This window comes from Odocoileus virginianus, chromosome 21 (assembly GCF_023699985.2).
Source record: "Odocoileus virginianus isolate 20LAN1187 ecotype Illinois chromosome 21, Ovbor_1.2, whole genome shotgun sequence".
NCBI classification, from domain to species: Eukaryota; Metazoa; Chordata; class Mammalia; order Artiodactyla; family Cervidae; genus Odocoileus; species Odocoileus virginianus.
In genome coordinates this window covers 46,587,489-46,610,908 of record NC_069694.1, presented here as the reverse complement: position 1 = coordinate 46,610,908, position 23,420 = coordinate 46,587,489, and the positions used below count along the sequence as shown (strand labels likewise).

The following is a 23,420-nucleotide window of genomic DNA, read 5'->3' as shown; positions in this document are numbered from 1 at the left end:
CAACCACTTGGACTATAGCTCAACAGGCTTCTCTGTCTTTGGAATTTTCCAGGCAAGAATACTGGAGTGGGTAGCCTTTCGTTCTCCAGGGGATCTTCCCAATCTAAGGATCGAACCTGGGTCTCCCACATTGCAGGCAAATTTCTTACCATCTGAGCCACCCAGGAAGCCCTAATCCAGCTTAGGTCAGTGCTTTTCTTCAAATGCACTAAATTTCAAACTTCAAATGGGTAGGACTTCTTCAACTATGATGATCTGTCAGTGGCCCCCAAGTCCAAAGAGTTAACTGGGCTTGTTAATTCTACCTCAGAAATGTCTCCTAAATCTAGAACTTTCCCTGTGTCCTCATTGTCATAATTTTAATTCAGATCTTTGCCGTGTCTCTCTTGGACCAAGGCAACAACTTCCTAAGAAGAAAAGCATGCCATGCTCTCATCAAAGTTCCATGAAGCATACTTGATCTTGCCATTCTCTTGTTAAATTGATGACCGAATCAGCCCAGGGACCTGGGTATTGTTAACCAGTTTTCCCAAATCTCTTTCCTGCTATTCCCTATCTCTACTCCCCACACCACAAATGTACTTACCACTCTGAACTCCTCATCTATCTCTGATGGCCAGATAGCCTCTCACACATCTGCATGTTCATCCCTTCTGCCTGAACAGCCCCACTCCCCCCACCACCCGCCCCAGGCTCCCTTATCCCAGCCAACTTTCCAGAGCCAATTCCAATATCATCTTTTAAATTCCAGCTCTCCTACCTTAATTCCTTTCTGTACTCTGACAACACAGCATCTATTTTACTAGTTATAATTATATTTACAAGTCTAGACTCAGAGCACATTGCCTGACTGATGAAAAAGTGAAAGTGAAAGGTGAAAGTGTTAGTCGCTCAGCCATGTCTGACTCTTTACGACCCCCTGCTGTAGCCCCACTAGGCTCCTCTGTCCATGGAATTCTCCAAGCAAGAATGCTGGAATGCATAGTCATGTCCTCCTCCAGGGGATCTTACCAACCCAGGGATTGAACCCAGGTCTGCATTGCGGGAAGATTCTTTACCATCTGAACCACTACAGTTGGCCATAAATGCTTAGAAAATGAAATTGTTTGTCCTCCCAATTCTGCAGTAATGCAAAGATTCATCAGAAAAAGGATTGTTTTATATCAAAAATACAAATGATTTACACTTTTCTGTGATTCTTACTCCATCATTCTTATTTCAGCAGTTCTGGCTGCCAAGAATTTCCAGGGTTTGCTCCTTTTCCATTTTTATACCTCTAGCAGAATTTATTTTTTTTTTTTTTCATGCCTGCCATCTCATAAAAATCATTCCCTCTTTAGCTATTGTCAGTTCAAAGTAGACAAAATTTACAGTTCTTGTGAGTGAAAAGCCTTTATTAGGCCATTCAACCCCTGTGAATATATCTGTCTTTTCCAGATATATTTGGATTAGTTTTATGTAGATTGAAATTCATATATTCCTGAATTTCATTTATTGTGCCTCTTATTCTTGTGCTTTTAGTTTGGTTTTGTCATTTAATTGACGTAGATAATAGACTGTGATAGAAGAGCTGAAACCTTAGTTGTTTGGATAGAAATAGAATTTAAGAGAATAAAATTATTATAGGCCCACATTAAAGTCTTGTTACAAATAGGTTTGTTGCTCTAAGTTCTGTATTTGAAGTCATTTGAATATGAACTAATTTGAAATTTGCCACTGAAATTTATAAATAGTTGGTGGTAAGTTAAGAACACTAACAATGCTCTAAAAGAAATGTACCAGCTATTAGGTAACAACACTAATAATAAAGATTTTGTTAGCTCCTTCAAATTTATGTAATTAGAGCTAATTATGTAAAACTACTTATAAAGATTATTTCAAATATTTCTATTTATTTATTAAAATAAACATTATTAAAAATCTGACTTCAACATAGTAGACAAGATCAGAAGGACAGGAATCCTAAAAAAAGCCTCATATAAAGCTGTGACTCTATTCACCTATTTATGATGAGTAATTTTACCATATTTCCTTCCCATTGACTTCAACCTTGTTTTATCAACAAGCTTTTACCTTCAAGTAGTTACCACCAGCCATTGATACTGATACCTGGACAATATATTTGTCCACTAAATATTAGATTGTTAGCTCAGTGTAGGTGGGAGCAGCAAAAAGCCATTATAAAATCGTCTGATTCAAATAATTCATTGATTTGTATTGCTGCCTATCCTTTAGTTTACACCATAGGATTTTGTTTTGTTTTGCTCTAAAGACAAAAACAAAACAAAACACAAAACTTAAATCATGACCCAGCTTTAATTTTAAAAGTTAATAATCAGAGTAACCATTCTTTCAATTCTAATATTTTAATTTAAAAGGATCATGGCTACAAAACTTTGAAATACTACCTATGTTGCTAAGGTAGCTCACGTTTTTCTGCACATTTAACTCATATTTGCAGTGTAAAGGATCCAGTTTAGAAAGAAGGGTGGGATTTCATTCAGAGCAGAAGAAAACACCTGCGTTAATCCCAGGAGCACAAATGGGGTCTGGAGTGTCCAGAGCAGCTACCGCAGCTGTGGATGGAGGCTGACCTCTGCTTCAGCTCTGTCTTGAGCTGGCAGGTGCCAGGACGCCATTCTGTCTGCTCAGAAACACTCCCTTTTGAAGCAGCAGTATTTATTGCTCAATTGTGAATGCAAATTTTCATGTGTTCATGAATTAAGCATCCCTGCTCACGGCAAGTTGTCTAAAGGACTCTAGTGGACACATGTGGCTTTGGCATTAGTAATTGGACTTTGGGGAAAAGAGTCATCTCTGTTGCCCACTGTAAAATAATTTCATGAAAGCTTTGACCTCAGACCTGCCATATAAGCTAACAAAGTGAATTTGGGGGGGTGGAAACAATGAGAAGCTTGGCCTCTGAAATCTTGCACACGAAAGAAAACTAAATTTTAAAGAATCTTTTGGTGGCAGTGGGAGGGAGAGACTGAGACGAGTTCGCAGTGATTGTAAGTGACCTTACAGTAGCTGGCTGTTTTAGGGGTCGTTTTTCTTAATACCAGTATATAGAGAAGTGTTTGACTTTGGCAATAGGCTATTTAGCTTTTCCAGAAGAGTCTGTTTAGCTTTTCTAAATCAGCGTGTCCCACTATCTCCTCCACCAGTGTTTAGAACATCACCAAACACTTTATAGGCATTCACTGAATGTATATAAAAAACCAGTTAGTTAAACAACATGCTACTTCATCAAATAAGACCAGAAATTCCATTGTAATTCTAAAATTTGATGCTAGGTATCCTCTTATTCTTTTCTTTGGGTTTCCTCTGCTCCACCAAAAACAAAATCCTACTTGTAGAGCATTAGTGAGCATTCTGTGTGTGTCAAGAATGACCAATATATTTCTTAAACTTAATTTTAAAAGATACCAGACAAACTGTTCTCATTACATGCTACCTGATTCACTGAAAATATTAAGAAAAATGTTAAGAAACATACTTTTCTTAGGTTCCCATTTTAATGGCAAAATTATCAGGGCATAAGAAAGAAAAGGGTTTGTCAAGTTGCTTCCATTATCTTAGCCCATCTCACTCTCCCAGATGCTCTAAAATTCCTCTTTTCCACATTTTGAACTTGAGATCTTGAGGCTGCTGTCCTTGACACTATGAAAGGCAATTGGGAGGCATTCAAGACAGCAACTAGTGAAAGCAGGCACCCATTAGGTTTTCTCACAATCGAGTTCTAGAGCTGCATCCCAACACTTAGCACCCTAATCCACTGCTTTTAAAGTCACACAAGACTAGCTTACAGTCCTGGCCACCTCACTTACAAGAGACCTAACCTTGATAATCTTCAAGTTTTATTCCTGGAATCTGTAACAGGGATATCATGATACTTTCCTCATTAGATTGGGAGAAGAGTAAATGTTGTAACATGTGGAAGTCCTTTGTTGATGGCAAAATGTACAAAATAGAAGACATGATGTTCTTGTTAATGTCATGCTAACCTTACAGCTGTTACCAGAAGTGCTGCAGAGTGGGTATTTGACACAGTTCAGTTCAGTTCAGTCGCTCAGTTGTGTCCGACTCTTTGCGACCCCATGAACCGCAGCACGCCAGGCCTCCCTGTCCATCACCAACTCCCAGAGTCCACCCAAACCCATGTCCATTGAGTCGGTAATGCCATCCAACCATCTCATCCTCTGTTGTCACCTTCTCCTCCTGCCCTCAATCTTTCCCAGCATCAGGGTCTTTTCCAATGAGTCAGCTCTTCGCATCAGGTGGCCAAAGTATTGGAGTTTCAGCTTCAGCATCAGTCCTTCCAATGAACACCCAGGACTGATCTCCTTTAGGATGGACTGGTTGGATCTCCTTGCGGTCCAAGGGACTCTCAAGAGTCTTCTCCAGTACCACAGCTCCTCTGTAACTCGTGTTTAGCAGTATATCTTTTGGTAGGTAGAGCATTCTTACATTCCCACCTAGGGACACTTTGCTAGGACTTTGGCTTTACCCCCGTCTTAACTTGTGTTTGTCTCCCAGCCCTGCTAAAGAGGACGGTGAGAGATTGAAGGTAGCTGAAATGCTCCACCTCCTCTGGTAGGCTGAGTCCTGAGACATGACTTCATCTTTGTTTTTGTTCAGTCGCTCAGTCCTGTTCGATGCTTTGCAACCCCATGGACTGCAGCACACCAGGCTTCCTTGTCCTTCACTGTCTCCTAAAGCTTGCTCAGACTTCATGTCCATTGAGTCGGTGATGGTATCCAACCATCTAATCCTTTGTCATCCCCTTCTCCTCCTGTCCTAAATCTTTCCCAGCATCAGGGTCTTTTCCAATGATCGGCTCTCTGCATCTTTAGCTCTTACAACTTGAGAGCTAGGAAAAAAAAAATCTATGCCTCTAGAATTCATGTTTCCTGCTAGTATTTTTGTTCAAAGGTTAAAAAAAAAAAATCTCAGTGTGGCTGAATAATAGACCACTGTCCAACAAAATAAAAATACCCAGAAGACCCACCCATCATCTGACTTATGACAAAGATAACACTGTACTTTGATGGGGAAAGGAGGCATTTTTCAGTGAATGTTTTTTGGTTAATTTGACAGCCATATGGGGGAGAAAACCATCTTGACTTTGACCTCACATCATATAAACGACCTTGGAAGAGGCAAAAATTTCTTAAGTGAAACACTAAAAGAGATAACTGTAAACAGAAAAAATGTTAAATTGAGTTTAAGAGCTTCTATTCATCACAAACTCCTTTAAGAGAATGTAAACTCAATATGCAGTGTGGGAGAATATATTTGTAATAAATATATTCTTTTCTGACAAAAGACTCATATTCAGATATGTAAAGAGCTCTTATCTATCTAATCTATCCAATATATAATATATAATGAACTCTAGCAAATAATAGGACAACTCAATAGAAATTGGTATGAACAAATACTGTATGGAAGAAGATACAAAGATACTAAATGGCCAATACATTTACTAAAGAATTCAGCTTAATCACTGGATAAATACAAAAATTAAAACACTATGTAAAATTACTACACCTCCCACCAGAATGTCTAAAATGAAAAAGATGAAAAATACCAAGTATTGGTGATGATATAGGGGAACTGAAAATTCTCATATATTGCTGATGGAAGTATAATTGTTAGAGCCATATTGGAAAACTATTTAATAGTATCTACTAACTAATAACCTGAACATATGTATTCTCTGTAATGTAAAAATTCCACTCCTAGATATACACCCAATAGAAATGCATAGTTTTTCAGCAAAAGGCATACACTAGGACGTTTATAGCAGCATATTTGTAATAACCAAGACCTAAAAACTTCTGGAAACAAATGGATGTCAATAGTAGGACAAATAAATAAAAAATAGTTTATTCACACAGAGTGATATTATAAAGTAGTGAGAATGATCTACAACTACACACAAAATTTTGCATGCATTTCACACATGCTAAGCAAAAGAGGCTAAAACACTGAATGGATGATTCCATTTATATGAATACACTATATAGAGTACAAAAACAGGCAAACTGTTCTATCAAAGCTCAGAATAGTGATTACTATTGGTGGTGAGAAGTAACAAGGAAACATCGCAACAGGAGCTTTGGGGTTTCTTTAGCTACATTCTATGTGCATTAGATATGTTTACCCTGTGAAAATTTACTCAGCATTCTATATACTTAAGGCATGTATGCTTTCCTGTTTATATATATATAATACCATTTTTTCATTCTAATCATATTATAATTATAGTTATATAATTATATATTTATAGTTATATATATAATTATATATATTATAGCTATATAAATTATATATTTATAGTTACATATATTATATATATAATTATATATAATTTAGAACCTAAAATTCCTTGAGAGACCTCATTGGCAGATACAAATCTGTGTCCTTTGCATGAATCTTGTGACTAACCCTAGGTGATCTATTCAAGCTATATTTTAAAATTTATTTAAAGATTTTTTTTCTCTTTGTTTTTTCCTTATTTCAGGGCCCTCCTGGTCCAAAAGGTGACAAGGTAAGAAAATATATAGCAGAAACAAATTTAGTGAGAATCCATACTGGCCTGACTTATACTATGTTACATTTAGATCTTTTTAATGAACATCATCTACAGACTTTATTCTAAAAACTATCTATCTTCTCATTTTCCTGCTCTACAGGGAGAACAGGGTGATCAGGGACCTCGGGTAAGTTGTTCTCTTCCTTTCCTGGGCAGAAAATTAGCTTTTAGTTCCAAATTCATTGAATTAAAGTAGTCCTGGATCCATAACTATGCTGTGTCATGTGGTTTAGTAATGGCTAACAAAAATACCATATCACTTATAACTGAAATAGCCTTAATTATAACTAATGTTTATATCTTGTTGCATTATCTTAACTTGATGCCTGTAAATAGGACACTCTACAATATTAATGATCCCTTCTGATTAAGGGCCAGAATCACAACTAAAAGTCAACAACAACCACCGTTCCATTGGCTATTGGGTCCTTCAGATTAGTATGCATTGTTTTGTAACATAGAGGCCATGTGGATTCCTATTGAGTTTGCTTTTTTTGCAGTTAAACTTTATGTGCCATTGCATAAATATGTTGTATTATAGATGAAAATATTAATGCATTTTATATATTTTGTTCATAAGTTTGAAAAATAGTTATTTGAATTTCTTATTCTTTATAGAATTTTAAACAGATAAAAGGTATAATATCATGTAGCATTCCATGGAGGAGGGGCCTTCTTTTATTTGTCTCCAATGTGGCTTTTTAACCCATCATAACGCAGTGGTGAATGCTTTGTTTTTACCTTGGTAGTGCCAAGTCCTTTGCCTCACATCTGCGCCTTATTACCCAAATGTTCAGACATACTGTTCCAATGATGTAGTGGCTCTGTGCAGACATACCTCTCAATTTTCTCATGTCACTATGCACAAACGCAAGTATTTGGTTGAAGAGAGTCATTTTTTTACAGAGGAAAAGCACTTTTAAAACTTTCAGGTTGAAAACAGACACTGTGTAGATTTTTTTGTAAAATTCACTCTGTGACATTAATTATGGAATTCACTTACACTGCAGCATCATGAAAGATGCAGTCAATGAAAACTTGAAAAGTTTGTAGTCTTACTCCTCCTGTTTAGTAACCTAGATGAAAATTATGGTATGATTTACTTTCTATTTTTCTGCCATTTCGTCATGTAGAAATAATGACTATGCTTCAGAGCATTCTGTTTCTCATGGCAGTTTTTCTGTCTGATGTCCAGTTGAAAGTTCCTCTTAATGGTCAAGGATTAAACATCATGAGTGGCATGGATGTGAATGGAATAAAATTCTCATAACCTTCAATGATTAGAATGTAACCACTTGCTCTGTATGTGGCAGTTATTTCTCGTGGCATGTCCCCATACACTGAGTATCATTTCTTTCTACATGCAATATCAAAATCACTCAACTTGCCCTGTCCAGGTAAGAGAGGAACTGTTTCTATTCTAAGAAATCTTTTGGCAAAGGACGTGAGAGGGTGGTTCACAGCTTGGCTGTCATCAGAGTGCACAGTCCTCATTTTCAAAAAGGTGTGTTGGCTTTCATCGTTCCAAAACGTGATGATTGATTATAAAGCGAAGCCAAATTTTCAGGATGAAACCCGAAACCATGTGAAATTCACCTGGTTTCATGTTGCATTGCAAACTAAGACTTGGACCAGCTTCCTTGCAAGTGTGGCCAAAGTTCATGAACTACTTTGACGAACCCAGACTGCCTTTCATACAGATTTCAGCCAGTTTTCACACTGACTGGGGCCAAGTTTCACACAGTTCGGGGGCCACTTAGCATTTTAGCTGGAAAGTGGCAAAAATTGATCCCATTTGCATCTGGATTTTGCTTTGGGTTGAAACAATTTCGATTGAATTCATGATGCAAGATGAATCTTTATGGATAAAAATTTAAATGTCCTGGGAATTATATGGGAATGTGCACATGAGAACTTATGGAATTGCCTGGCTTTTCTCAGATTCCTAATTTAGAAACAAGGCAGGACCCATTCAGCAATCTTAGATTTATAATATAAGTAATGCCAGCTACTTATTAGAAAATTCACTTATCAATATGGCAAAATGAAGATTTTACATTTCCAGAAAAATCAAAAGTTAGTTAGAACTGGAAATGTCTTTAATTGTAATGAAAACCAACATTTCCCATATTCTCTATGAGCACACACTATTCCAGCTGATGCTGACAGAGGCTCTCTTTTTTAAAATGTAGATCTTTGTATTTAAATACTCCTTCCTCCAGTACTCTTGCCTGGAAAATCCCGTGGACGGAGGAGCCTGGTAGGCTGCAGTCCATGGGGTTGCGAAGAGTCAGACATGGCTGAGCGACTTCACTTTCACTTTTCACTTTTATGCATTGGAAAAGGAAATGGCAACCCACTCCAGTGTTCTTGCCTGGAGAATCCCAGGGATGGGGTCGCACAGAGTTGGACACGACTGAAGTGATTTTGCAGTAGCAGTCCACTTTCATCCTATCATAGAATTTTGAATTTTGAGCAAATGTCATTCCAAGTAATTTATTTCTTTCCATAATTAACTCTATGATCTTCCATTATTTAATTCTTTGTTAACTGACTTTCCATTGGGATGTATGCTATTTTCCTGAAAGTGAAGTCCTCTTTTTATTTTCTTGACTCCCCAAATGCCAGACAGGAGTATAATAGGTCATAATATGTGAATCAAAGAAGGAAAAATTTGAAGATGAAATAGATATTAAGAAAGTAGAACTATCTTGAAATACTTAGACACTTATTTATCAATATATATTGAGTGTCTACTATGTCCAAAGTACCATGCTTAACACTAGAGAGACTACAAAGGTATCCACTTCTCTCTCTTCTAATATCAGCAAATTCAGCCTATTCTCATCTCAGCCTATTCTCAGTTCTTGATCACCACTCTAGTATTCCAAATGATTTTGTTTCTTCTCTTACCCTGCACAATACATTTCCTAAACAGTAACCTGAACCATTTTATGCTTTAAATTAAGTTGTGTTACTCCTTGTTTTAAAACATAGAATGAAATCCAAACCACTTTGCTTGGCCTCCATGGACCTTCAAGATCTTGCCCTTCAGTTCACTTCAGTTCAGTCATTCATTTGTGTCCAACTCATTGCGATCCCATGGACTGCAGCACGCCAGGCCTCCCTGTCCATCACCAACTCGTGGAAGTTTACTCAAACTCATGTCCATTGAGTCAGTGATGCCATCCAACCATCTCATCCTCTGTCGTCCCCTTTTCCTCCTGCCCTCAATCTTTCCCAGCATCAGGGTCTTTTCCAATGAGTCAGCTTTTTGCATCAGGTGGCCAAAGTATTGGAGTTTCAGCTTCAACATCAGTCCTTCCAGTGAACACCCCGGACTGATCTCCTTTAGTATGGACTGGTTGGATCTCATGCAGTCCAAGGGACTCTCAAGAGGCTTCTCCAACACCACAGTTCAAAAGCATCAATTCTTTGGTGCTCAGCTTTCTTTATAGTCCAACTCACATCCATACATGACTACTGGAAAAACCATAGCTTTGACTAGATGGACCTTTGTTGATAAAGTAATATCTCTGCTTTTTAACATGTCTAGTTTGGTCATAACTTTTCTTCCAAGGAGCAAGCATCTTTTAATTTTATGGCTGCAGTAACCATCTGCAGTGATTTTGGAGCCCCCAAAAATAAAGTCTGTGTCTGTTTCCACTGTTTCCCCATCTACTTGCCATGAAGTGATGGGACCAGATGCCATGATCTTTGTTTTCTGAATGCTGAGCTTTAAGCCAACTTTTTCACTCTCCTCTTTCACTTTCATCAAGAGGCTCTTTAGTTCTTCATCACTTTCTGCCATAAGTGTGGTGTTATCTGCATATCTGAGGTTATTGATATTTCTCCCTGCAATCTTGAGTCCAGCTTGTGCTTCTTCCAGACCACGATTTCTCATGATGTACTCTTCATATAAGTTAAATAAGCAGGGTGGCAATATATAGCCTTGACGAACTCCTTTTCCTATTTGGAACCAGTCTTTGTTCCATGTCCGGTTCTAACTGTTGCATCTTGACCTGCATACACATTTCTCAGGAGGCAGGTCAGGTGGTCTGGTATTCCCATCTCTCTCAGAATTTTCCACAGTTTGTTATGATCCACACAGTCAGAGGCTTTGGCATGGTCAATAAAACAGTAGTACATGTTTCTCTGGAACTCTGTTGCTTTTTCAATGATCCAGCAGATGTTGACAATTTGATCTCTGGTTCCTCTGCCTTTTCTAAAACCACCTTGAACATCTGGAGGTTCACGGTTCATGTACTGTTGAAGGTGGATGTGGAGAATTTTGAGCATTTCTTTGCTATCGTATGAGATGAGTGCAATTGTGTGGTAGTTTGAGCATTCTTTGGCATTGCCTTTCTTTGGGATTGGAGTGAAAACTGTCCTTTTCCAGTCCTGTGACCGCTGCTGAGTTTTCCAAATTTGCTGGCATATTGAGTGTAGCACTTTCACAGCATCATCTTTCAGGATTTGAAATAGCTCAACTGGAATTCCATCACCTCCACTAGCTCTGTTTGTAGTGATGTTTCCTTAGGCCCACTTGCCTTCACATTCCAGGATGTCTGGCTCTAGGTGAGTGATCACACCATTGTGCTTATCTGGGTCAAGAAGATTTTTTTTGTACAGTTCTTCTGTGTAGTCTTGCCACCTCTTCTTAATATCTTCTGCTTCTGTTAGGTCCATACAATTTCTGTCCTTTATTGAGCCCATCTTTGCATGAAATGTTCCCTTGGTATCTCTAATTTTCTTGAAGAGATCTCTAGTCTTTCCCATTCTATTGTTTTTCTCTATTTCTTTGCACTGATCATTCAGGAATGCTTTCTTATCTCTCCTGCTATTCTTTGGAACTCTGCATTCAAATAGGTATATCTTTATTTTTCTCTTTTGCTTTTCGCTTCTCTTCTATTCACAGCTATTTGTAAGCCCTCCTCAGACAGCCATTTTGCCTTTTGCATTTCTTTTCCTTGGGGGTTGTCTTGATCCCTCCCTCCTGTACAATGTGACAAACCTCCATCCATAGTTCATCAGGCACTGTCTATCCTATCTAGTCCCTTAAATCTCTTTCTCACTTCCAGTGTATAACCATAAGGGATTTGATTTAGCTCATACCTGAAAAATCTAGTGGTTTTCCCTATTTTCTTCAATTTAAGTCTGAATTTGGCAGTAAGGAGTTCGTGATCTGAGCCACAGTCAGCTCCCCGTATTGTTTTTGCTGACTGTATAGATCTTCTCCATCTTTGGTTGCAAAGCATATAATCAATCTGATTTTGATATTAACCATATGGTGAGTCCATGTGTAGAGTCTTCTCTTGTGTTGTTGGAAGAGGGTGTTTGCTATGACCAGTGCATTCTCTTAGCAAAACTCTACTAGCCTTTGCCCTACTTCATTCTGTGCTCCAAGGCCAAATTTGCCTGTTACTCCAGGTATTTTTTTTTTTTAAAGAAGATGTTTTTATTAAGTAAGTAAGGGACCAAGTCATTATAAGTTAGGATGGCCATTGAATTTATCGTCCACACGAATATATTGAATATATTGAATATATTGAAGAACCTGGTGCCTTTAATCATCCTGTGTATGTGTTAGTCACTCAGTTGTGTCTGACTCTTTGTGACCTCATGGACTGTAGCCTGCCAGGTCCCTCTGTCCATGGATTTCCCAGGCAAGAATACAGGAGTGGGTTGCCATTGCCTTCTCCATACTCCAGGTATTTCTTGACTTCCTACTTTTGCATTCCAGTCACCTATAATGAAAAGGACATCTTTTTTGGTTTTTAGGTCTAGAAGGTCTTGTTAGTCTTCATAGAACCATTCAACTTCAGCTTCTTCAGTGTTACTGGTCGGGGCATAGACTTGGATTACCATGATATTAAATGGTTTGCCTTGGAAATGAGCAGAAATGGTTCTGTCATTTTTGAGATTGCATCCAAGTATTGCATTTGACTCTTTTGTTGATTATGATGGCTACCTCATTTCTCCTGAGATTCTTGCCCACAGTAGTAGATATAATGGTCATCTGAGTTAAATTCTCCCATTCCAGTCCATTTTAGCTCACTGATTCCTAAAATGTCGATGTTCACTCTTGCCATCTCCTGTTGGACCACTTCCAAATTGCCTTGATTCATGGACTTAACATTCCAGGTTCCTATGCAGTATTGCTCTTTACAACATTGGACTTTACTTCTATCACCAGTCACATCTACAACTGGGTGTTACTTTTGCTTTGGCTCCTTTTTGCTCTTGCCCTTGCCTACTCTATAACCTCATCTTGGACTGGTCTTGATCTCCACCCACTATGCTCCATCCACTTTGTCCTCCACATATTCTTTAAACACAACACACTCTCAACTTGATGACTTTCCATTTGTTCTTTAGTGGTCTTCTCGTGATTGGGTTTTTCTTATCATTGAGATTTTCTCTCAAATATCTCCTTGGGGAGAACTTCCCAGCTACTCAATAAATCTGAGATTATCCTATTTTGTTTATTTATTTACTTTCTTCTTTTTAAGGAAAGGCATCTGCAAAACATTGCTGCTGTTCAGTCACTCAGTTCTGTCTGACTCATTGTGACCCTGTGGACTGTAACACACCAGACTTCCCTGTCCTTCATTCCCACAGTTTTCTCAAACTCATGTCCATTGAATCAATGCTGCCATCCTCATCTCATCCTCTATTGTCCTCTTTTCCTCCTGCCCTCAATCCTTCCCAGCATCAGGGTCTTTTCCAATGAGTCAGCTCTTTGCATCAAGTGACCAAGGTATTGGAGCTTCAGCTTTAGCATCAGTCCTTGCCCTTCTTTAAAACAAAAACTCCATAAGAATAAGGATTTGTTCATACCTCCATCACTTAGGACAATAAGAACTAAATGAATATTTGTTGAATGTTAAAAGAAAATATTATTTCATCATTACTGCCTTCAAGGAGCTGGTGATCTCATGGGTGCCTGAATAAGAAAACTGTGTGGTTGTAGATTATATGCCTTGAATAGCTATACTAAACCATGCTAGATAAGTGGAGCATCTTTCATTTTAAATAATCGCTGGAGACTATAGAAAAGATGGCATTTGAACTAGGACTTGATAAATGGGTAATCATTAAAAGATTAGATGAAGAGAAAGACATTAAACTTTCCAGGAAGAAGAAATAGTCCAAATAATATTACACAAGGAGGAAATGACAGGATTCACTTTAGGAAAAAAAAAAATTCCATTTGCCAAGGAAATAAGTTAAATATAGAAAAATTGTACCCATATAAGTTTGCAAAACCTTTATTAGAGTTACATTATAGAACATTTTTAATGTCTTGTGTGGTGGGCAATAAGGAACCATTGAAGATTTTTGAGTATAACATTGATTGTATATTACCACTAGACTATTTAGTATCATTACCAAATATTTCTTATGAAAATCTATATGGTAATAGTATCCAGTATGGAAAGGAATTGGAAAAGATTGAAAGGAAAGAGACCAAGTAGACCAGGAAATGATGTCAGTCATCTGGACAAGGTCACAGAAGTCTGGGCTATAAGGATAATGTCCAGTCCTCAGTGGAGAATTGAGTCAAGGGCATGGACTGGCTTAGTCTGGAACATCAGGTATGATTGGAAAGCACAGGACCACACTGAGCAGAAAGCTCAGTATCAGAATGAGCAGTGGAGTGTGGCTAAGTTGGTGAGCCAAGGCAGAAATTCCAAAAGAGGGACCAGAATATGGGAGAGAGCTCTATGTTTGCAGTGGAATTCAAAAGGAAAGTTGCATCATCTCATCAATAGTGTCTGCCACAAGCACCAAGCATAAACCTGGGCAGACAGAAAGGGAAAACCAGGATTGTTACTAGTAGAGAAGAATTTGACAAAAGTAAAGTCTTAAAGCAGAAAGTGAGAGAAAATTTTGACCCACACTGGATTTACATCCAAAATTGGTGATCATGGGTAAAGTTGTGACCATGTTGAGTTTTCTAAAAAAGAAGGAGAGAAGTAATCAGGGAGTAAAATTAAAAATATTGAGATGAAAATTTAATAGCAGTCTTCTAGCTAACTGGATGTTGGAGCTGAAGGTGATGAAGATAAAGATAGAGCTGAGGTTTCCAGCTTGATTCCTTGATAAAATAGGCCAGAAGAGAGTCAGGGGAATAAATGATAAGCTGAATCTTAGTTATGTTGAATTTGAGATCTTGATGAATTACTCCATTGGAGTAGCAAACAGTTGGAAATATGAGACTAGAATTCTGAAGTGATGTCGCAACTGGAAAGAACAGTTACATAGCAAAACTGTCACAAAGTAACAATTGAAACCATAGGAGTAGAAAAATGAAGAGTGACAGAAGAAAGATAGAACCACTTTAGAAATATCCACATTGAGTGAGTGGGATGAAAAGGAGACTCAGGAAACAGTGAGCATTCAAAGGAAGAACCAGGACACTGCAATGTTTGAACAATAAGGCCGAACTGATTTAAAAAAAGAAAAAAGTGCAGGTGGCCAACAGACTGTAATAATAATAATAATAATAATAAAGCCACAGGGATGAGAGCTATTTAAAAAAAAAAAACAAAAACCAGAAGCCCTGTAACAATCTAGAGGGGTAGGATGGGGAGGGAGGTGGGCTGGAGATTCAGAGGGAGGGGACATATGTATACCTGTGGTTGATTCATGTTGATATTTAGCAGAAAATAACAAAATTCTGTAAAGCAATTACCTTCAATGAAAAAATAAATTAAAAAAAAAAAGCTTTTGGACTTGGTGTTCTGGAGTCCTGGGGTAGTAAGGAGGTGCATTTTGTTCAGTGGTGAGAGTGAAAGTCAGATTGCAAGAAGTTAAAAGTAAATGGTAGGAAAGATGACTATCTTTGAATGCTGTTGATGGCATATGATTTAATGCAGAAGAACTGACTAGCCTTTTTGGCATGAGCTTTCTGTCAGTATACCCTGAACCAATTTCAAGCCTACAGTTGTAGGTATAATATAACAGCCATAGATATCATTTGGTTTTCTTCTATAAGAAGCTGAGAGTTAGACTTCCACAGATGAATGCATCCTGACATTGGAACCGCACTTCCCTCCTTCATTCTTGGGGAGATGTCATTACAGATTTGCTATTAATCTTTGTTTTTGCAGTCAAACATTGCACTGCAGCAGTTAGGCCTTTAGGCTGTGTGGTCAGGAGGGTGCTTTTCCATGCTGTCAGTTACCGTATTCACACACAGGCTTCTTCATTTCATCCTCAGGGGTCTGTGTTACAGACTGTTGAGGCTAAGCCTTTACTTTGTGTTCAAGTAGAAATTGGAAACCCACCATAAGGGAGTCGTAGGGGGTTTCCTAAGCCGAACGAAAGTTGGACTGAGAAATAATACCTCATGAAACAGTTATAATTGCTCATCACTTAGAGTTGTACAACTTGCAGAACATCTTTCTAGGTAAGTTATACATATCATCTCTAAGCCTTACTACAGTTCAGCAAAGTACATTATCAGCAAAGAAAAATAGGGAAAGTGAATGCAATAGAGAGAGATGATTATATCCACATGGGCTGGGGTCAGGCTGGATAGGGATCAGTTCTAATTCTGCCACTATCTGTCTTCATGGTTATGAGATGGATTAAATAAAATAATGTATGAAGAATCTGTAATAAGCCCTCAACAGGTCATAGCTGATTATTCTCCTAAAGTTTCACATGAAGAATCTAGGGTAGAGTAACGTGTCCAGTTCACACAATTTGTAAGTGACAGAAGTGGGATTCAAACCCAACTCTCTCGACCTCTGGTTTGTGTGTCTCCTAGTGGATCATGCTATTCCCTATCAATCAAGTGGATGGTATGACCATCAACCTCAATATGAAAAAGTTGGGGTTACCAAAATATCCAAAACTTGATTATTTATTTATTGAGTTCTTAAAATATGCCGGCCACTCTATGAAGACATGTATTTCGACAATTCTGGGGGCTTCCCTGGTGACTCAGCGGCAAAGAGTCACCTGCTGATACAGGAGATGCAGGTTCTATCTCTGGGTGGAAAGAGCCCCTGGAGAAGGAAATGGCAACCCACTCTAGTATTCTTACCTGTGAGCCTGGTGGGCTGCAGTCCATGGGGTCTCAAGAGTCAGACATGGCTGAGCGACTAATTTTACCTACTCACAAACTGCATTTTCCATGTACTCCATCATTTATTCTCAAAGTTGAGTTAGTAGCACAAATTTTTTTGTTTTTTGTTTTTTTCTTTGATGTGGGTCACCTTCAAAGTTCCCATTGAACCTGTTACAACATTGCTTCTGTTCTATGCCCTGACTTTCTGGCCTCAAGACATGTGGGATCCCAGCTCCCCGACCAAGGATTGAACCTGCACCCCCTGCACTGGGAGACAAAGTCCCAACCATTGGACTGCCAGAGAAGTCCCAGTAGCACCGATTTTAATATGATCATTTTTTTTTTTCTGATGTAGATTTGCTCACACAGGTTAAGTGACTGATTCTAGTTCTTGCACACACATCTACCAAAAGACAATGCTGGAACTCAAACATGAAAATCAAGTTCTGCCCTCTTTCCATATTGCTAGGCTCTCTCCAGATCACTTCTAGGACCTTTTTCAACTTTAGGATCCATTTCTCTATGAATCAGCTTGAAAAAGTTGAGGAGCGCAAATGAAAATAAGTACGTCTTTTTTCTTTGCAATCATGATAGTCACAGTCTTTACAATTCATGCACTGTCAACCCTCCAGAAAACAAAGGTATGGCTGAGTGCCACTTAGTAAACCCTGGAACCTCTCGTCATGGAGCTTAGAGAGGCAGGGCAATGCTGACTTCCATCCAAAGCACGTCAGAATATCCAATTAGCTTGTTGTGATACGATTTCACTTCTCAGCTCAGGGGCACCAATTTGGAAATTGTATAATAGCAAGACCCTGGTGTATTTGCTGTTAGTGATTTTTTTTTCTTCAGGATAGCCAAATCAATGAAGTGTTTTCTGTAGTTCGTAATGCTGTGCTTACATGTTCTACCAGGTATTTTGTTGCAAAACTTCTCTGTAAAAGAGGTTGAGTTATACTTCTAGATTAGAAGCTGAACCTGAATGTCAAGTGTAAAAGACTCGAAACTTTTCAGCATTTCCACTTTGTTGTCTGTACCCACTGTTACTACCGACCTCTCTCTCCTTCATTATCAAAAAAGGACTTTTGCCCGGGTCATGCGGACTTCTGCCCTCATCATGAACCACAGCCCTGGGCTTTGATGTTAATGACTCAAATTTCATTTCTCTGTCTTCGTGACTTAAAAACAGCCTTAAAAATAAGTGAAACTATTTTAATGTTTCATACTGTCTTTTTAAATTAGGGTATTATGTTGTTCTGAAATTGTGGTACATTTGTTAGTCAAACTTAGGCAGTAAAATGAACAGACATGATGAAGTGATCTTTTGGCTACAAATTAATCTTCTAATCAGTTGGCTACCATCCCCTTGCCAAATAACACAAAGACCTGATAAAAAAAAAGATTTAGTGGTTATTGGTCTCAATATCATCAGCCAACAGCTGGTTTTAAATGAGTCCTGAGCCCTCACAGTTTCAATAAGCCACCCAGGAGCACTGCCTAACTATTTTCATCAAATTCTTTTCTCTTCCCAGTGTATTCAAATAAATTTTCATAACAGCTGGGACTATGAAAAACTGATAGCATCTTAAAAACATCTTCAGCAAGACAGATTAAGTTCCAGAAAAGGAAAGCATTTAGAAGTTTATTTTATTATCTTAACCTTTGTTGACTTGAATGATTAAACAGATTCTTTGGCTCTGCTAAAGCATTTAGGCCTGGATATTAATTTGATGTTCTTATTTACTTAACCCTTGCCTTTCTCTTTAGCCCTAATGAATACACTACTCATTTGGTACTGAATGTATTGCCTGTGAAAAGGGAATGGATATAACACAATGGAAAGAAATAAATTGTGAGAAAATTATTTTAATGATTTCCAGATTCAGGAGAAGTTGGCATGGAAACTGCAAGCTCATTAAAATTTGCAAACGGTCTTGTTATGTTTTATAATCAGAGTTCTTTTTTAAGTATTCTGTCATACTTCAAACCACTAAGAGCCCAGGAGCATTTGTAAATTTGTCCTAATGTGGGTTAATTTAAGGAATAAATTATCTTTACAAACAATTATTGATAAGTAGACAATATTTCCCTTGGAATTCAGTGTTGCAAATTACACCTCAGTTATTGATTTTATAGCTGCGCCCATTAAGGAGAAGAAAGAGAGGTGTTATGAGATGTTGAGGAAGAGACTCTATTTTACATCACTTTAAGTCTTGATATTTTTGTTTAATGTGAAGTATAGTACATACAGTCATCCAGTGGGATAAGCTTTTATACAAACTATTTGGAAGTAAAAGTGAACATTTCACAAAACTCTTGTATTTAAACAATACACACACACACACAGAGTAGTTGAAACAGTCTGAGGTTTGAGTCCTTCACTGAAAATTAAGGGCTTTAATTAATAATTGACAGTAGAATTATCAAAGACCATACATGTATTAAAACCAAATTCATTCCTAAGTATATCCTTTGACAAGGAATTCTGGAGAATAATGCCAGCTGGTTTAAATAACTGTTGGATTTCCTTTTAGTCTTTTTTAATGCAGTGACCTTCATACTAAAATAGCTACTCATTATGTTTTATGAAGTAAGGGAAAGATTTCATTTGTCTACACTTGTACTCATTGCTTATATCAAATGCAATATCCTTTTTTTTTAAGTTATTTTACTTTTTTGTGATTTATATATCTTGAATTATACATTATAGTCTCTTCAGGCTAATATGCTTCATTTCATATTTTTCTTGAAAATGAGTGGGATGAAAGATTTTAGATGTATATATATATTTAATATTATTCCATTTATACTTCTTTTGTTGGAATTTTGCAAGTGCTGCTTTCTGTGAAATATTTTTTAAATAATTTAAAGAATTCCTTGATAGAAAATTGATCTTTTCTGAAATGCGAAGCTAGACAGTTGATTTTATTCTCTTGTCTTATATTTAAGCAAGATAGTTTTCACCTGAATTCACAAGAATTCAAGTGATTAGTTAATTAATTAGATTTATTAATCCATATAATATGTAGCTATGATTTGCATTAATGTCAGCCACTGAAGCATATAGTAAAATGTGGAGGAAAGATAGATTTGGGGTTGATGACTTTCAGTATTATATAAGAAAGATAAAGTAAGCCTTTAGGTAAATAAAATCTGTATTTGAAATGGACAAAAAAAGAAACCTAACATACTACAGTTGGTAATATCTATAAATAATGGGCATATTGCAAATAGGAAGTACAGCAATTTACAAAAACAAAATCCAACACAATTACCACCTTTCTTTTTCTTTCACTCCTAAATGCAAAATTATAGTTGCAACAAAATGTTAATGAGGTGAATTAACCAAATAGAAATCATGAAATTATGAAACAGCAGATTTTTAATGGTGCATCAGGATTTGCAGAAGGGACTAGAATGAAAGACTATATTTTTGACTCATCCCTTCAGAATGGGTGGGAAAATGGCTTATTTATTGACAGATCATGCTCAGGGAGAAGAGCTCCTGTAGGTCTGAATGAGAGGGGTCTCTGGAAAGTCATTCAATGCCAGACAGCAGCATTCTTTCATAAGCAAACCTCCACTAATGTGTCCACAGCTCCTAGTAGCAGACACAGACTGTAAATCACAAGTGGCAAACAAGACTGGCTTTGTAGGAAAAAGATGTCAGTTGTAAGGTCCTACTTCACATACAATTCTAAAGTGACTGGAGGGAGTCAGGAAGATTTGATTGTCCTTCCTTAGAAGTCGGTTAAATTTTATTTGAAAAATGTTGGTATTCAGATGAACCTTTGTTGACCACTATTATTTTTATTATCACAAGTAAACTTTTAAATGACTTACATATAAAAAATAATAATTAATGCCACACTATTGTTTTTATATTTCACCTACCATGAAAACTTCTGGACCTTCTTGTCATACTTTATGACCTTGTAAGTTTAGAATAAATCTGTTAATGAAGAAGTCTAAGTGATGAATAAGGTGGCATCCATATCCTCTGATATGGCATTAAAATATCAAAGAACTAGGAGCGTCAGATTGTCTTTCCAGGACAGGAAGTATAGTTAACTCCAGTCCTAAAGGAATTCATTAGAATTAAGATAGGGAAATGGTGGTGAGTAACTAAGAGAAATCGGCATGGCAGAAAGTCACTGCTCTTCTGGCTTGAAGCCTGTGTGATGTGATGTGAAATAACAGGAACTAACTATAACCCTAGGAAGTACAAAGGGGAAACAGGTGGTAATTCCTGCCTCATTCACCATGTCTTCAAAAGGACATGTCAGCCTGAACATTCCGAGTTTATTGGCAGGTGAGAAAAAAAGCTACCCAGAGACACCACCAGATTTTTAATTAAGAATACATTCAGTGGTTTTTAAAAATAGTGTGACTGCTTGGGTCTTTCATCAGTTTATTTTTAGAAACTGAGTCAATCTGTTTATCTAGATTATTAAAATTGTGGCCCAGCTTTGAAAGATTGCACCCAGCTCTTGACTGCATCATAAAAGGAGACCATCAGCATGTGACATTTCCAGGATGGCTGAAGGAAGAGTCTTCCACGGGTGAAGTAGGAAGTGTGGAATAAAGGATGTGACTGAGGCGCTGCGCCCAGACACAGAACACGCCAGAGAATCTTCTAAAACACGTTACATGTGTTGTGGTATTTTGTTTATTCCAAGGTGTACAAGTGGATTCTCAAATCAAACACTTGCTTTTGTGCAACAATGGCTTAAAATATTATAATACCTGTTATTCTGTATGTAGGTGTTAAGACGGATATCATTCTCACTAATAGGAAGTATTCTACTTATAGAGATAGATATATACACATATATGTATGTGGATATTTACTTACAATTACACTGCCTATACTGTCTTAATGAAAAGAGTTCTCCATAAGCATAGATTATTATTCATATATACAAGTTATAAACACATAGAAATGTGAACCAACCCATGCTTGTTCATATTCTGATTCCTATTAAGAAAAGGCAGGTAAATATTGAAAGCAAATAGTTAAGTTCTTTTGGAAGTAAATGATATTTCTTCCTTAACTGCTTTTTAAAACGGCATTTTTGTGTTCAGTGTGGCATTTTAGAATGATCTAAAGAGATTATAAAATAACTTTAATAATTTCATGCTTAATTTTTCTTTGTGCATGTCTTAGCCTACAAGGAAGACCGTTCTCAATGTTCCTTTGCAAAGTTAGATGGAAAGATCACAGTGACAGTCCTTGGCAATCACATCAACATGGCTCTGACTCTGCAGTGGCCTACTGACTGAGCTTATCATGATCATCTCTGAGGAACAAAGACTTTCCTTGACTTGAATATCAGAGGAACGTTCGAGATCTAATTCAGAACTCCGTTGCTATTTCTTTGTTGTAGTTGTTCAGTAGCTCAATCATATCCGACTCTTTGCAACCCCATAGACTGCAGCATGCCAGGCTTCCCACTCCTTTTTTTTTTTTTTCTATTTATTTTTATTAGTTGGAGGCTAATTACTTTACAGTATTGTAGTGGTTTTTGCCATACATTGACATGAATCAGCCATGGATTTATAGGCTTCCCATTCCTTGACCATCTCCAGGAGTTTGCTCAAACTCATGCCCATTGAGTCAGTGACCCCATCCAACCATCTCGTCCTCTGTCGTCCCCTTCTCCTCTTGCCTTCAGTCTTCCCTAGCATCAGGGTCTATTCTAATGAGTCGGCTCTTCACATCAGGGTGGCTAAAGTATTGGAGCTTCAGCTTCATTATTAGTCCTCCCAATGAATATTCAGGATTGATTTCCTCTAGGATTGACTGATTGGATCTCACTGCAGTCCAAAGGACTCTCAAGAGTCTTCTCCAACACCTCAGTTCAAAAGCATCAATTCTTTGGTGCTTAGCTTTCTTTATGGTTCAACTCCTACATCCTTACGTGACTACTGGAAAAACCATAGCCTTGACTATACGGGCCTTTGTTAGCAAAGTAATGTCTCTGCTCTTTAATATGCTGTCTAGGTTGGTCATAACTTTTCTTTCAAGGAGCAAACATCTTTTAATTTTATGGCTGCAGTCACCATCTGCAGTGATTTTGGAGCCCAAGAAAATAAAGTCTGTCACTGTTTTCACTGTTTCCCCATCTATTTGCCATGAAGTGATGGGACCAGAAGCCATGATCTTTGTTTTTTGAATGTTGAGTTTTAAGTCAGCTTTTTCACTCTCCTTTCTCACTTTCATCAAGAGACTCTTCAGTTCCTCTTTGCTTTCTGCCATAATCGTGGTGTCATCTGCATATCTGAGGTTATTGATATTTCTCCCAGCAATCTTGATTCCAGCTTGTGCTTCATTCAGCCTGGCATTTCACATGATGTACTCAGCATGTAAGTTAAATAAGCAGGGTGACAATATACAGTCTTGATGTACTCCTTTCCTAATTTGGAACCAGTCCATTCTTCCATGTCCAGTTCTAACTGTTACTTCCTGACCTGCATACAGTGATCTCAGGAGGCAGGTAAGGTGGTCTGGTATTCCCATCTCTTTAAGAATTTCCCACAGTTTGTTATGATCCACACAAAGACTTTAGCATAGTTAATGAAGCAGAAGTAGAAGTTTTTCTGGAATTCTCTTCCTTTTTATATGATCCAACAGATGTTGGCTATTTGATCTCTGGTTCCTCTGCCTTTTCTGAATCCAGCTCAAACATCTGGAAGTTCTCAATTCACATACTGTTGAAGCCTGGATTGGAGAATTTT

At 37.6% G+C, this 23,420-nt stretch overlaps 1 protein-coding gene across 1 annotated transcript in view; it reads left to right on the top strand.

Annotated features, from left to right (window-relative positions):
* The window catches only part of COL25A1 (collagen type XXV alpha 1 chain), a 503,516-nt gene that overhangs the window by 323,210 nt on the left and 156,886 nt on the right, over positions 1 to 23,420 (top strand). The window contains exons 6-7 of the mRNA XM_070452267.1: positions 6,530 to 6,556; positions 6,702 to 6,728. Of these exons, the coding sequence (XP_070308368.1) occupies positions 6,530 to 6,556; positions 6,702 to 6,728 (54 nt within the window). The remainder of the gene's footprint in view (positions 1 to 6,529; positions 6,557 to 6,701; positions 6,729 to 23,420) is intronic.